Source organism: Melospiza melodia, chromosome 15, assembly GCF_035770615.1.
Source record: "Melospiza melodia melodia isolate bMelMel2 chromosome 15, bMelMel2.pri, whole genome shotgun sequence".
NCBI classification, from domain to species: domain Eukaryota; kingdom Metazoa; phylum Chordata; class Aves; order Passeriformes; family Passerellidae; genus Melospiza; species Melospiza melodia.
In genome coordinates, this window is record NC_086208.1 from 10,136,637 (window position 1) to 10,150,516 (window position 13,880).

The 13,880-nt window shown below is 39.5% G+C and overlaps 1 protein-coding gene across 3 annotated transcripts in view; it reads left to right on the plus strand.

Moving 5' to 3' along the window:
• The window catches only part of SLC12A1 (solute carrier family 12 member 1), a 44,221-nt gene that overhangs the window by 25,145 nt on the left and 5,196 nt on the right, over positions 1-13,880 (plus strand). For all 3 annotated transcript variants that reach the window (XM_063169731.1, XM_063169729.1, XM_063169730.1), the window contains exons 16-24: positions 776-875; positions 959-1,070; positions 3,464-3,604; positions 5,398-5,504; positions 6,353-6,435; positions 8,606-8,746; positions 10,654-10,785; positions 11,018-11,129; positions 13,617-13,703. In XM_063169731.1, coding sequence (XP_063025801.1) covers positions 776-875; positions 959-1,070; positions 3,464-3,604; positions 5,398-5,504; positions 6,353-6,435; positions 8,606-8,746; positions 10,654-10,785; positions 11,018-11,129; positions 13,617-13,703 — 1,015 coding nt within the window. The remainder of the gene's footprint in view (positions 1-775; positions 876-958; positions 1,071-3,463; positions 3,605-5,397; positions 5,505-6,352; positions 6,436-8,605; positions 8,747-10,653; positions 10,786-11,017; positions 11,130-13,616; positions 13,704-13,880) is intronic.

The window sequence follows — 13,880 nt, forward strand, 5'->3', positions numbered from 1 at the left end:
CTTTTCTTGGATATTGCCAGGGTCCCTAACGCAAAGCAGCACATTAAAGCTTGGTTAAATTCACTGAAGCTGCTGTACAAAAGCCCTGCTTCCTGCTAAGAGAGTGACTTTTGTTCAGCAGTAATTTACCAGCAACTGGAGGGTTCAGAAAAAACTAATATTCCTCAGAAAAGGTGACTTTACACAAACCTCCACTTAGCTGCACTTGATATTGCTTTGTATCTTGGCATAACAGGACTTGATCTGCATTCATGTAGATCTCAAAGCATAGAAAGACATTTCTTATATGTCTGCACTGACCAAACAGCTGCACAAAAATGAGAAAATATGTATATGCCAAAATGGGCTTTGGAGACCAATTTTTGGCCTACACAGTAGAACAGAGCAAACTGGCACCAGCAATGTTCTTTCCTACTGGCTTCATTTGCACCTCCTGGTATTCCCCACCACACACATGACTCGGGGCTGTCCATTTTCTAATGGGAGAAGGACACAAAGTTAATGTAACAAATAAGAAAATAGTTTTTAAGCACGGAAAGAACATTCCCTACAACATTTACATAAAGAATGAAACTATTTACTTGCATGGGGTTTTCTGCATGACACAAGCAAAACCAATCCCTTCTATTATGAAGCACAAAGAACAGATCTGTATCTATGAAGTACAAGAGAATATACTCTGCTCTTCATAGAGAACACCATTGCTCATTTTTGCGACAGAATGTAAGGAGAAGCCTGTGGTTTAATGTGCATTATTTATCTTTATCCTATGCAGAAGTTAACTGGGGCTCCTCTACCCAGGCTCTGTACTTTGTTAATGCCTTAGACAGCGCTCTGGCTTTAACGACAGTGGAGGACCACGTTAAAAACTTCAGGTAAGATTTCTACTGAACGGTAGAATGGCTTGTCCTGAATCTGTACACAGCCAATTATACACAACCTCTTTTTTCCCCACCAGACCCCAGTGCTTAGCATTAACAGGAGCTCCTATGGTCAGGCCTGCTCTGCTGGACATCACCCACGCCTTCACGAAGAACAACGGGCTGTGTATCTGCTGTGAGGTGTACACGGTAAGGGAACTCCCCCCATTGCACCCCCAGCAGCAGTGGGGCTGCAGGGCTCTGCTCCACATCCCACTGTCACCCAGCACACAGAGCTCCCACTGGGGCTGACTGGCAGCTGTGCACAGCACCAAAGAGATCTGCACTGAGAATCAATTTCGTCATAATTCGTGACATGAAAGCTGTTGGCTGATACAAAGCCTGCTGGTAAATGCCTCACTGAGATGCATTTCAAAGTTCACAGTAGGTGAACAAAAATTGGTTTGAATGTAAAAAACAAAAACAAAACATTACAAGGAAAGATTTTAGGCTTAGAAAACAGAAAACCCCCAAACCACACAAAACCTGAAGGGTTATTGCGTGAGAGTCAAATTACCCAGGTTCTATTTTCAGCTTTGTCACTGATTTGCAGAGGTGGGGATTGGCAAGTAATTCAGCTCTCTTTGCAGTGGTTCCTCCAAAACTGTTACAATGCTGATTTTGAGGATAAACATGCTCTTCTGAGATCTAAAGAGAGGAGCAAAGTGTATTTCTAGATATAAATACACAGCAAATGATGCATCTTGGAGGATGAAGATCTAGTCTCTCATCAGGACAGAACAAAAATAGATAGATTTGTAGTGTTGGGAGAAAATGTATTTTAAATATTACATTGCCCTTTTAATTTTGAGAGAGAGGAAAAAAAACCAGAACAGCTCATGGCACTAAATGAGGCTACAGAATTTAGATAATAGAATCAGTCCAGCTAAGATAATGTATTCCTCTATAGCAGTAAAGGAATAATTCATTTGATGCTGCCACACTGCAGAAACAGAGTACAGAAGATCCACATGTGACTCTTCCCAAATCAAATGGATCTATAAAGAATGAATGGTCCTAATTCTTCCCTACTATAATTATTGTTCCATTTCCCACTGAATTCACTAAGCACAGAACCAATCCCAACAAGACCCTGAGATTATGCAGCTTCCTAAAGTTAAGTTCCAGCAAGTTTTCTGAATTATTAGGCACATTTTTCCAATATTAATACTTTCTATGGAGAACTGAGATTTCATTCCTGTCGATACAAAAAACTCCAAAGACCATTTCATTAGTATAAGCTTTGTAATTGTTTAGGGGGGCTTTCTAATTATTTCTTCAACAACTTAAGTGAAATTTAATTTCCTTGGTAATAAAAGTGTGACAAAATGAACCTCTATGAATTGCAAAATTGCGGTAAAAACCAGACGATAAAATTCACAATCACATTGAAGAGCAGCCTGCAATAAATATCACAACAAATGCAGTGAGACTATTCAGCCATAAATGTAACACCCAGCACATTCTGCCTCAAAAGCTGACATGCTGTTAGCAATGCATAAAGTTTTGAAATACCATGCCACAGAGAACATCTTCCATTCTTTTCTTCCAAAAGGCAGCAAGAAACTTTCCAGGAACTTGTTGATACATAGCTCAGAAATGGATAAAATAAAGATCACAACAGAACATAAAGATGATTTCAAGATTACTTGTCTCTGAGGTTATGGCTACATGTTGGCTTGAACAGTCTGCACTTTAGGAAAAGGGACTCTTTCTGCTTTTACTCCCTGCCTTCATGTAAAATACTTTTTCAGGGTTGGTCCTCAGTCTGCAAATTCACTGGACTCCCTGTACAATTGCACAAACATTCCACAAGTGCAAAGGAGGAGCAGGGGAGGTCACAGACAGGCCCCTGGGCCAGCAGAAACACATTGTGCAAGCCAGTTACAAAACCACCTTCAGGTGCTTTCCTCTGAGAGACAGGGAAGAAGGGCAAAACTTGTTTGTTTCCCCTCCTCACTCACAATGAAACATCAGGCTTATTGTTCAAATTATCATTCCCAGCTCTTCATACATCCATTAAGTTATATTGATGTTTTGTGACTTGGATATGCACATGGATTTTTTCCCATTAAATTACCAGATGACCACAGAAAGAAAACTGGCAACAAAGGCATTTGCATCTTTAACTGCATTGCATCAATTCTCTTCTCTTATGTCAGTAGACAGGAACTTCACCATGTCTATTTAGATCTGCTGAGACTCTTTTACATAGTCAAGCCAGGCAGGGACTTTATTCACTCTGAGCTGCTTTATCATACCTTAGATGTTTTTTTAAGATGTTACAATCCATAGCACTCCTTCCTTCTGTCAGAATGACTGCATTTAAGTAGTATTAACAGCCTCAGCCCTCTCAAACAGAATGTGAATAATTTTTGCAGCCCAGATATTTTCAAAGGGCTGAATCTCTGTGGACCCTTTCTGGAAAGGTATTTTTCTGACTCTCTCCATTTGCTCCCACAGCAGGCTAGGTAACTCCTTCAAAATCACTGTGTGATGTACAATACAAAGCCTTCATAATAATATTTTACTGTATCATGCAGGGCCCACGCAAGCTGTGTGTTAAGGAGATGAACAGTGGCATGGAAAAAAAGCAGGCCTGGCTCACAAAGAACAAAAGAAAAGCCTTTTATGCAGCAGTGGCAGCTGACAGCTTCAGAGATGGAGTCAAAAGTCTACTTCAAGTAAGCTTTTTGTTTACAGAACACACAGGAGAGCGTACATCAAAGCATCCCTTTATGTGAGACATCACTATTCGCTTGTGAAGAAGCTCTACATATATATGGGTAATGTTATAGACAGAAAGGGGGTACATGTATATTCTATCACAGATTATTTCATCAAGATCTAGTTCTGGGCTATGGAATTATGAGACAAGGCATACTGATTCTCTCCTAAATGAATGAGACACTATTATGAAAAAAGAGAAGCATCTACAGGGCAACATATCAATGTCTATGCAGCTGACACTTGATACACTTCAAATCAATTCTATTGTTTGGTATTACACAGCATATTGAATATCTGAGAATGTTTGGCATATTTTCTGCAAATAGCAAGGTCATTTAAATGAAAGTCTGCAATATTTTTCTATTACCCTAAGAATGCAGGAGATATTTTCCAACAGTCTATTTAAAATGGCCATAATGAAGGCACAGAGACACTGTTTTCCTTTTTCCCATCTCCTTTCCTCTCTCATATATATGAATATTTAAACACGTAGGTACTGAGGCAAAATATAGAGCAAATTCATATCATTTTCACAAAATAGACTGCTGAAAAAACAACAGTGCCAAGTGAGACAGTAGGGAGCCAACTAAAATACTCTGGGTAAGTCACCCACTGGTGTCCTACCAGGGCTCTTTGTACACTTGCTGAATGGACAGGACAATTGAGCGAGATGAAATGCTATTAATAAAGATCTCTTTGTTCTGGAAAAGCCTCACAAAGACACTTCATCTTGGGCTTATACATTGTCTCAGTAGGAGATCTTTGTGATGTTTTTGAGAACTGCTACAGTCTGATGATCTCTTCCTTTCCATTACTACATAAGCACTATTGACAAAGTCAACTACTGGACCCCAAATAATTCTCTTCCAGCAAACAGAAGGATAACCATATCATCATTATTGCAACCTAAAGACATCAGCAACAATTGCTGATTTCAACATAAACAGTGCTACTCAAAAAACCCACCAAGGTTCCAAGAGTTTTTACCTATTTTCTGTTTGCTAGTAGTCAAAAGTTGGAAAGTGTAACAATTTTACAAGCTGGCGTTTTGTGTCTCCACCTAGAGGTTCCCAATACACTGAATATTTAGATTTCTATAAACACTAGGTTAGCTGAATCTACATCTGACTTTCCTTACTTGTCCAGGTTTTAGCATCCAGAACCAGTTTTGAAGGCAAACTAATATCTTGCCAAACTATTTCTTCTTCCTATTTATGAACCATAATTTTATCTACAAAGCATGCTCAGCTGATTTTGGATCACCTTTTGAAAAGAACACAGCAAATGAAACAGCAACAGTTTCCAAATTCAAGGCAAAAAAATATTCTTAGGAGCCCATCCCTTCTCTGTGTATCTGAGATGTTTTAAAAGACTACAGACTCACTTCATCTACTGAGTATTCCAAAGATGATTAAAGCTTTGTGACATTGTATCAGAATGAACATACAAACAGTTCTTGAACTCCCTCTTGATTCCAAGTTATTGAACCATTTTAATGAGAGCATGTCAGAAGAAATGCAAATGAATGCTAATTTAGCAAAACTACACTTCTGTCATCTAAAATAATTTATAATTGGAATGATTTAAAGCTAATCTTTTTGCATGGGTATGAGCATGAAGGGCATTTATGAAATGCAATCGAGTTGTGTCTCCAGAACATTACTTCAGTTATCTTTTGCCATTACTTTTCATTTACAGTAAAAGCTTGTATGTGCACCTCTCTCAAGCAGTGTTTTAATATTGGCAGGCCTCAGGCTTGGGTAGAATGAAACCAAACACCCTGGTGATTGGATTTAAGAAGGACTGGAGAAGTGCACCTGCCACTCAAGTTGAGAACTATGTGGGCATTATACAGTAAGTCATCTCAGTACCTCCCTTTTCACTCCTCTTAGACCAGATTAATGGAGCATTTCCATAGAGAATTTCATGTGTAGGAACAATGCAAGGACGTAGGTACAGACATGGCCTCACACATCCTAGCTCTGTAGCTGAAGTTATTGTCCATCAAAAAAGGTTCATGGGTTCCCCACACCTTGTAGGATTTGCTTTGCAAACACCTGGCACCATCAGAGCTGATATGGCTTGACAATGCTCAAGAAGCTGCACTGCTGTCAACAGTGCTTTTGCAGAACTGTATTTTCCCATTTTTAGTGGCCAGGGGCTCAGAGAAAAACAATGCTAATGCTCATTCTAAGGGAATAAGAGAACATCATGGAATTCTTCTTTTAAGCCTAAGAGACAGAGGAAGAGCTTTGCTTCAAATCTCATGTGTGCCTAAGGCTCAGCAGCTCTGTGGGTAGGGATTTAGCTAGGAAACAGTCATTTTAGAACAGGCTTCTCATAGATGCTTGCTCAAAATTCACTTGTAAAGCTGAAGCAAGTTACAGAGCAACAAAACCTACCTCAGCTTTGTTATTTCCTCAGAGAAGGGAGAAAAAAATTACCCTATAGCAACCTAGTTCCTAAAAAAGTGCAGTCTGAAAGACCCATTTCAGGAATAGCTGATGTGCTCCCCTGCCCAGTCAAACCTTTTTTTAAATGAGGGAAGAGGACTACTATAAATTTATCTGGGACAATTCCTTCTGCAATTTTACCTAGTCTGTCCTCTCTGTGAACACTTTCACTGATCTTTTCAAAACAGCTTTCCTCATCAACATGCATGATGTAAAACCATGTTTTCTCTTCCTTTTCTTTCTTTCCAGTGATGCCTTTGATTTTGAGCTTGGTGTAATTATCATCAGAATTAGCCAAGGATTTGATATATCTCAGGTCCTTCAGGTTCAAGGTATGTAGTGACTCAACAGCTGAATATCTCTGCTGGTTAGATGCACAGCATAAGGACTGACACTCAGAAGAGTCACCATCTGCTTTCTAGAATAGTTCCTGCACTCACAACTTCTATAGTCCATCCTTGCTTGTGCAGTTTAAATCCTGTCTGAAATCCCTGCTGATCACTGGCAGTGACAGAAGGAGTCCAAGCCTCCCACATTAAGGGGCTCTGCACACCAGAGAACTCAACTCCCAAAGCAGTTCCAGCACAGGCACAGGCTAAAGCAATAAAATCATATTGTGCCACAGCAACCGGTTACCCTGCTGCAGATTTCCTTCCTGCTCATGGAACATCTGCTCTCTCTGCCTACCTGATACCTCTGGGACAGACGGGAAATGGGAAGCTGCACTTTTGGTACCACCTCTGTGCAACTCTGAGTCTCACAGAGCTCCCACCCCTACAAAAATCTGAAATCCGCAGGGAATCATCAGTTCTCTCTCCCCCCCTTCCATTCATTCCTCCTTAGCTTAGCAGCGCATATCCCAGGGGGCAAGGGCAACCCTTCCGCCATGCCACCACCATTTCGGGAGACATGTAGACATGTCTTTGTGTGGCCAAGGCGGAGCGGTTCCCCGGGTGTCGGGCAGGGCCGCTCTCCCCCGGCGCTGTTTGCCCGCAGCAGCCGTGCCCGCGGCTCTCTGCTGCCGCCTGCCGCCCGCCCGCCGCCATCGCGGCACCGGGGGAAGGCGCGAACCCCCGGAGAAACCAGCGCGGAGGGAAAAGCGCCAGAGACTCCTTCAAGGAACAAGGGTACGTGAACACCCCCTCGCACCGGCAGCTCGATGTGCTTGGAGACCCACGGGGAAAAACTGCAGAGACTCAGAAAATATTCCAAAATCATCAACCTTTTCTTCACCCCCGGTGATTTCTGAGAGCTATCTGCCTATCTGTGCCTGCTGCGAGTCAGAAACTGAGTGCTCAAAATGTACAGTCATGGGAACACCTGTAAAAACACAGTGAAAACAACTCTGCAGTCTTACAAATGAGCAAATATTCTCCAAGTGCTGTGACACAAGGAGTAAGAGAGAATTAAGGGGGGAGCCTCAAATACAAAGAAATGTTTTGAAGCAGATAGAGAGTCATTGTAGTGGAAAAGAATGATCATTGTGTTCTTATACTTGGAACAGCATTCTGTTCAATAGAAAAACTGAAATTTTAGTTTTGAGTAGCCATTAAGTCTGAAGCTATCACCATGTCTAATAATCAGAAGTATGAGACTGTCATTGGTTAAAAACTAAAAGAAAGTATAATCTTTCTGTTGGCAACTGAGAGTGCTAACAGAGCTAATAATGTCTGGCTAGCAAGGGTTTATTCTACTTTTTTAACACAATGTCTTAAATGAAATTACCTCATACTTAGTTAATTTATTACTCAAATAGAAGACTTCCTTATGAAAAAAGTTTTCTGCAGGCAAATGTGAATCATATTAATTAGTGTCTCACCATAATATATTCCACAATAGCACATGGTACCTTTTTCTCAGCAAAAGCATAATAATGCTAAGATCAAATAGTTCTTTTATATTACTAAGTTTACAGAATTGATTGGCTAAATCTTCCATCTTTGCAACTAATGCTTTAAAAAAAACCCATGAAAAATAATTCTGCATGGAGAATGATTGTATATTCAGGATCCTTACGTACTTCTGAGAATCTCAAAGTACAAACCATGAGACTTTGTTCTAAGAAAAGAGACCCACAGGCTAGAACTAAATACCTCAGCTTCCTCAGTGTAGGAAAACAGCTTTCCTTGTGTCTTTTCAAATTCTTGGCTAAAGAAACCAACTAAACATCCACAAACATAACTCAATAAATAATATCTCATGTAACTATAAAATGTCATAATACTGAATTGAATTTGGAAGAGACAACCTGAGAGCAGCTGGCACACCACAGTGCTGTAGGCACAGGCATCCCAAGCTAGGGCTTCCAGAGGTGAATTTTGCTTACTTCTCCCTACTTGTTTGCAAAGAAAAAGCATTTTAACAGAAATTTTCATACCATGAGCTTTACATTGTCTACAAAGTACCACAACAGCAATCACATCATCACCATTAGCTCAGTAAGGGATTTAATTTAAAAGACAGCAATGTCTTACCAGTTCTCTTACTTTTTCTAATATACAGAGGAATTAGAGAAGCTGGAGCAGGAGAGATTGGCACTCGAAGCCACCATTAAAGAAAATGACTTTGAAGAAGGAAAAAGGGGTATCTGTGGATTCTTCAAAAAAGCCAGCACACTGAATATCTCAAAACACGAAACAAAGGGTAAGTTCCAAAATGCCAGCTCCTCCCCAACCCTTCAATGCATCACAGTTTTACCAACATGAAAACTAGAATTTACTCCAAGCCAAAAACTCCTGAGCCACAGAGAAGCCCCTGGAACAGAGCTTCCCTTGTGCAAACTGTGGTGGCCAAACCCTGTAACACAGCACAGGGACATCCTCTGCTCACAGAACACACTCTCTGCAGCACAACCATTCCCCCTCACTTGCTAGATAAACTTCTCAGCTCAGCTTATCTTCACTGCTCCTTGACAAAAACAGAACTTGGTTATTCAAGTTTGAGGAATTCAGTACAAGTTGGTTGAGAGGGTTTTGAGGTTGTTTTTGTCTTTTTAATAGGGTGGTTTAAGCTTTTAAACAGAAAAAAAGCTTTTAAGCTTTTTTCCCTCCTCTCTAAAGAAAATAGGAACATATGCACAGTATGCAGGCAACAAGCATTCTTACTTAATATACACACACAACCTTAGTACACAGCTGAAAAACAGGTAAAAATAGCACTGCTCTGTAGGCTAAGCATGATTTCATAAGAATGCACAAGTGAAGGTGGTAAAAAGTACTGAAAGTACATACACAGCATACTGTCAAATAACTAACACATTGTTGTGTAGGTGATGAAGTCAATACTACATTTCAGATCTAGTGAAATGATACAGACCCAATTTAAGGTCTCATTTCACAACTGCTAGGCTGTAATGATAATGACCCACCTGAAGCCATGCTTGTACACAGACATGTATTTTCAGAGTTTGCACCTGCAGAGACAATTACATCTGGCTGTGCATGCAACTCCCACAGGTGCCAGGAAGAGCTACAAACTGGGAACATAAAATGCCATTATTCTTCAGCTGGGAGACTTCAGTTGATTTTGTTTCAGTAGAACATATTCTTATGACAATTCCAAGACTGCATGCCCCTGTTTCAGCTTCCCTTTTTGATTTTGTTGAGAAATGCAGAAAGTAAACATATATTACACATTTTGGCTCTCTGTACTAGATAGATTGTGTTAGTAAATAGCCCCACCTCTCTGTTTTGTTTTTATGTTCATACTCCCCAGAGTTGTTCCATCTCCCAGCAGAGATGCTAGAACTGTAGAGGAAAGCCAATAACTGCTTTGGAACGATCCTGTACACAGTCCAGAAACACAGGAAAACCCAAACAAAGCATTTTCAGAACCTTGCAGATCAGAGTAAAACCTCTAAAGAAGCCTGTTTGTTCCACCTAGAATACTGCTCTGACACCATCTCTTTGAAATCTTTGAAAGAGAAGCAGTAATAAAGCCAGAGGCCTCAAAAGGTGGAATGAGAGAAGCTATTGTTAGCCCAGAGTCAGGACTGCATCTTTTAAAGCCAGCCAAGCAAACAGCAAGAACCAAAATTTGTTTCCAGTTATCAGTGACCATGTCAGCATAAGGAAACAGCCATGTGTGCTTGTGCTCTCCAACTTCCAGCTTCACCCATAACACCCCATCAGCTCACTGCATCCACTCTGCCTGTACCTTTCAGGGAGCTCTGGATTTTACAACACAGCTGAGCTTGTAAATGATGCAAAATGACACATTTACTTCTAAAATCTATCAGGTATTTCCCAGTGGCTTTTTAAGGCCCCAGTGAATTTTACATTAACTAAAAAGAGACAGAACAAATTATTAGGTAACTTTTTTCAAATGTTATCATCTAGTGACAATGTGTTACACAAGCTTTGGTTTCTGTGTCTATGAGAAAATTAAAAGTCCAAAGCATCTACTCTGTACCTTTTTTTCAGATTTAAAGGATAGAAATTATGTCAGAAACAGTTCATTTTCCTGAAGCTTTCCCTCCATTTGGCTCCCTAAAGCTACTTATTGCCTCACTTATCAGACATCCTTCCACATTTTTTTCTTTCTCATTACAGAGAGCACCATTAACACCATACAGTCAATGCACGTGGGTGAATTCAATCAGAGGCTGCTAGAAGCCAGCACTCAATTTAAAAAGAAGCAAGGAAAAGGTACAATTGACATTTGGTGGCTGTTCGATGATGGAGGTAAGGAATTTGAGTAAGAATCACAGGGAGAGAGATTCCTCTGTTACCAAATATAAAAACAGACTTGGGAAGTTGCATAAAACTGCTTTTTATTAAGCTAACATAATCAATTTTCTGTCAGGATTAAATGTTTTAAAATTAAATTACATCCAACACTGCTTAAGTGAAAGATGGAATTTTTACCATACAATGCACTAATTTGACATTCCTCCAATTTTCTGTGTTCTTCCAGGTCTAACAATCCTGATTCCTTACATTCTAACTATCAGGAAGAAGTGGAAGAATTGTAAATTAAGGATCTTCACTGGGGGAAAAGTCAATAGGATTGAAGAGGAAAAACTAGTGTAAATATAACTTTATTTGTCTCACTTGTTTAAAGAATTAGAATTGATGCTGAATATAATGCATATACAGCAGGAAGGTGAGAAATTTTCAGCACAACTGGTTTGTTATACTGTGGGCAGCATGAAAAAAAAAGAAGTACTTGATTGAAAGGTGTTAAGCTTATGGCATGGCCCTTAAAGCTCTGCAAATGGTGATTACCAAAGGAAACTCACATCCAGCACTTTTTCCCATTAATAGTTCATATTCTCTTCTCTGAGAAGAGCAGTCTGCACTCTGTAATGAGAATATAATTACTTTTATGGGATTTACATGAGACTGTCCAGGTAACAGGAAGTGAAATTGCACACGAAGCTCTCACATGCAAATAGCATAGACAGATAACTCACATAAATGTGATTTACTGTGATAAAATATAAAGAAGTTAAAGAGCAAGTTAATCAACTTTAAGGCCAAGTTGATTTTACTCAGTGTTTTAAAGAAAGTCTAGATTTCATAATCATCATTTTATAATCATTTGCCTTTGAGGAAATGAAAGGTACTAATACAAATTTATTTTTATCACCACTGCATGTAGGACCTTTCCTTCCTAAGCACTTCACACACTACAGCACAGCCATTTCAGCACCAGTGGAAGCAGCTCAGTTTGGGATGAAAGTCAGTGACTGCTTAACAAAGAGCAAAAGCACCATGTAGAAAGTTAAAAACAACATCTCCAGCCAAAACTCCAGTGGCAAACAAGAGAGAGGGGTACAAGAACAGGAGTCAGAATGAGCAGCTTCACTAGCATTACAACACAGTGCCTTGGAAAGGCAGCTGCCACAGGATGTTCCCCTAAAGCAAAAGGGAACACATAGACCAAACTTTACTCACTGTGGTTCCCTCTGTTTTAGACAGTACCCTAAAATAATGTACCTCTGCAAAAGAAATTCACAAGTGTTTGTACAAACTATCCTTATAACTGGGTAAAAAAGCCCTAGAGCTGTTCAAGGACCCACTGGGAAGTGTTCTCTGCCCCCTGTCCAGAGTCTGCCCAGTCTTGGCTGCTCAGGACTGCAAGCAGGCTCCTGAACCCCCATGTCACCTGATTTTGCTGGAAGGAGGAAGTTTTGACACCAAATGGGATTTGTCAAAACATGACAGTTTCCACAGAGGCAGCTCTGACACCTGCATCCCCTGCTTGTCCCACAAAGGCCACAGTAACCAGCATGACCAGGACAGCTGACCAAGACACAGCTTGTCCCAAGAAAACATTATGTGTGTGTATAGGTACCTAAACACCAGCATTCCTCAGGACATGGCCTACCTGCCACATGCAAAAGCCTTCACAGAGACAAATCTGACAAATCTGGGCTGGGCGATTCCTCCATTCCCCAGGTAGATCTAATACTAAATCATCCAAGTACAATTTCAGCCATGTATTTTGAATTCAGAAGTCAAATTTAACTGGACTTTTCCTAGCATGTAATTCCCCAAATATTAAAACCTTTTCACAGAAGGTGAGATTTTGCTCTTTAATGTGTTCAAAACAGGGACTGCCACCAGGGACATCAAGATTCATACAAGTTCTTTTTATATAAATACATTAAAAGAAAGAGTAAACTCTCGGGTCATAAACAAATATGTATTTCTACCATGGTTTGCTCCTAGGAACTCTCTGACCTTTTCAAAATCCAAAGCTAGATATTCTACCAGAAATAGAAACAAAAAAGGAGGTGGGAGAAGGAGGTGTGGGGAAGAACCACAAGATCCCAAGCATGGTTCAAACAAGGGCAAAACTGACCTAATTAAACCTCTCTATCCTCAACACAAACACACAAAAATCTATAAACTATTCCTTCTGCCAAGGAAAGGCAGAAAAGCAAATTATTTTTTAATGAACATGTGTAAAGACACCATGCGAGTAGCTCAATATAAATTCATAAATGAAGAAAAAAAGATTCTTTAAGTATTGGACCTTCTGGATCAAATTTTGACCAACACATGCACTACCAGTACTGTAAAGGCCCATCCATTCTGACAGTAACAGAGTAACAGAAGCCTTCTGTAAGTATTGGGGAATTCTGACCTACTGTATATAGAATATTCCTCCTTTGTAACTCAAGCCTTTGGGAATACTTAAAGTACCATTGTTTTCCCAAAAAACAATGGTACTTTAAGTATTAGAGTACTTTAAGTACTTTACAATTTCCCAAAAAATTGGAAAAAATTGTTTCCCAAAAAACAATGGTACTTTAAGTAAGTTTTCCTCTGTCTGCTATTAATTTATTTTTATTTTGTGATTTTCATCAATCATCAGTTAAATGAATTATGCTACAGCAATCACATTAATCCAGTTCTGCAATTAGAAACTGAAACACTAAAGCATTTAAAGTAATTTGTCATATAGTCAAAGATATAACATGCAGTTGTCTAACTCATTCACAAGTGTTCTTTGATATAAGGCACTCCAAAGTGCAGTGATAAAACATTTTCTCTTTTGTTTTCAGGATGGCTTCACTCCTAAGCAAATTCAGAATAAAATTTGCTGATATTAATATCATTTGTGATATCAATATAAAGCCCAACAAAGAGAGGTAAGAAGCATTACCAAATCCACTATTTAGCAGCCAGCCTTTATCTAGAGTTTATTTCTTTTATGTTGAAAATTAAAAGGAAAAAAAAAAAACAACAAAGCATAACACAAAAAACACTGTCACTTCATTGTAATAATTTTCTAAGTATTAAGAGCAGGAAAAAGGAAAGAGTTTCTA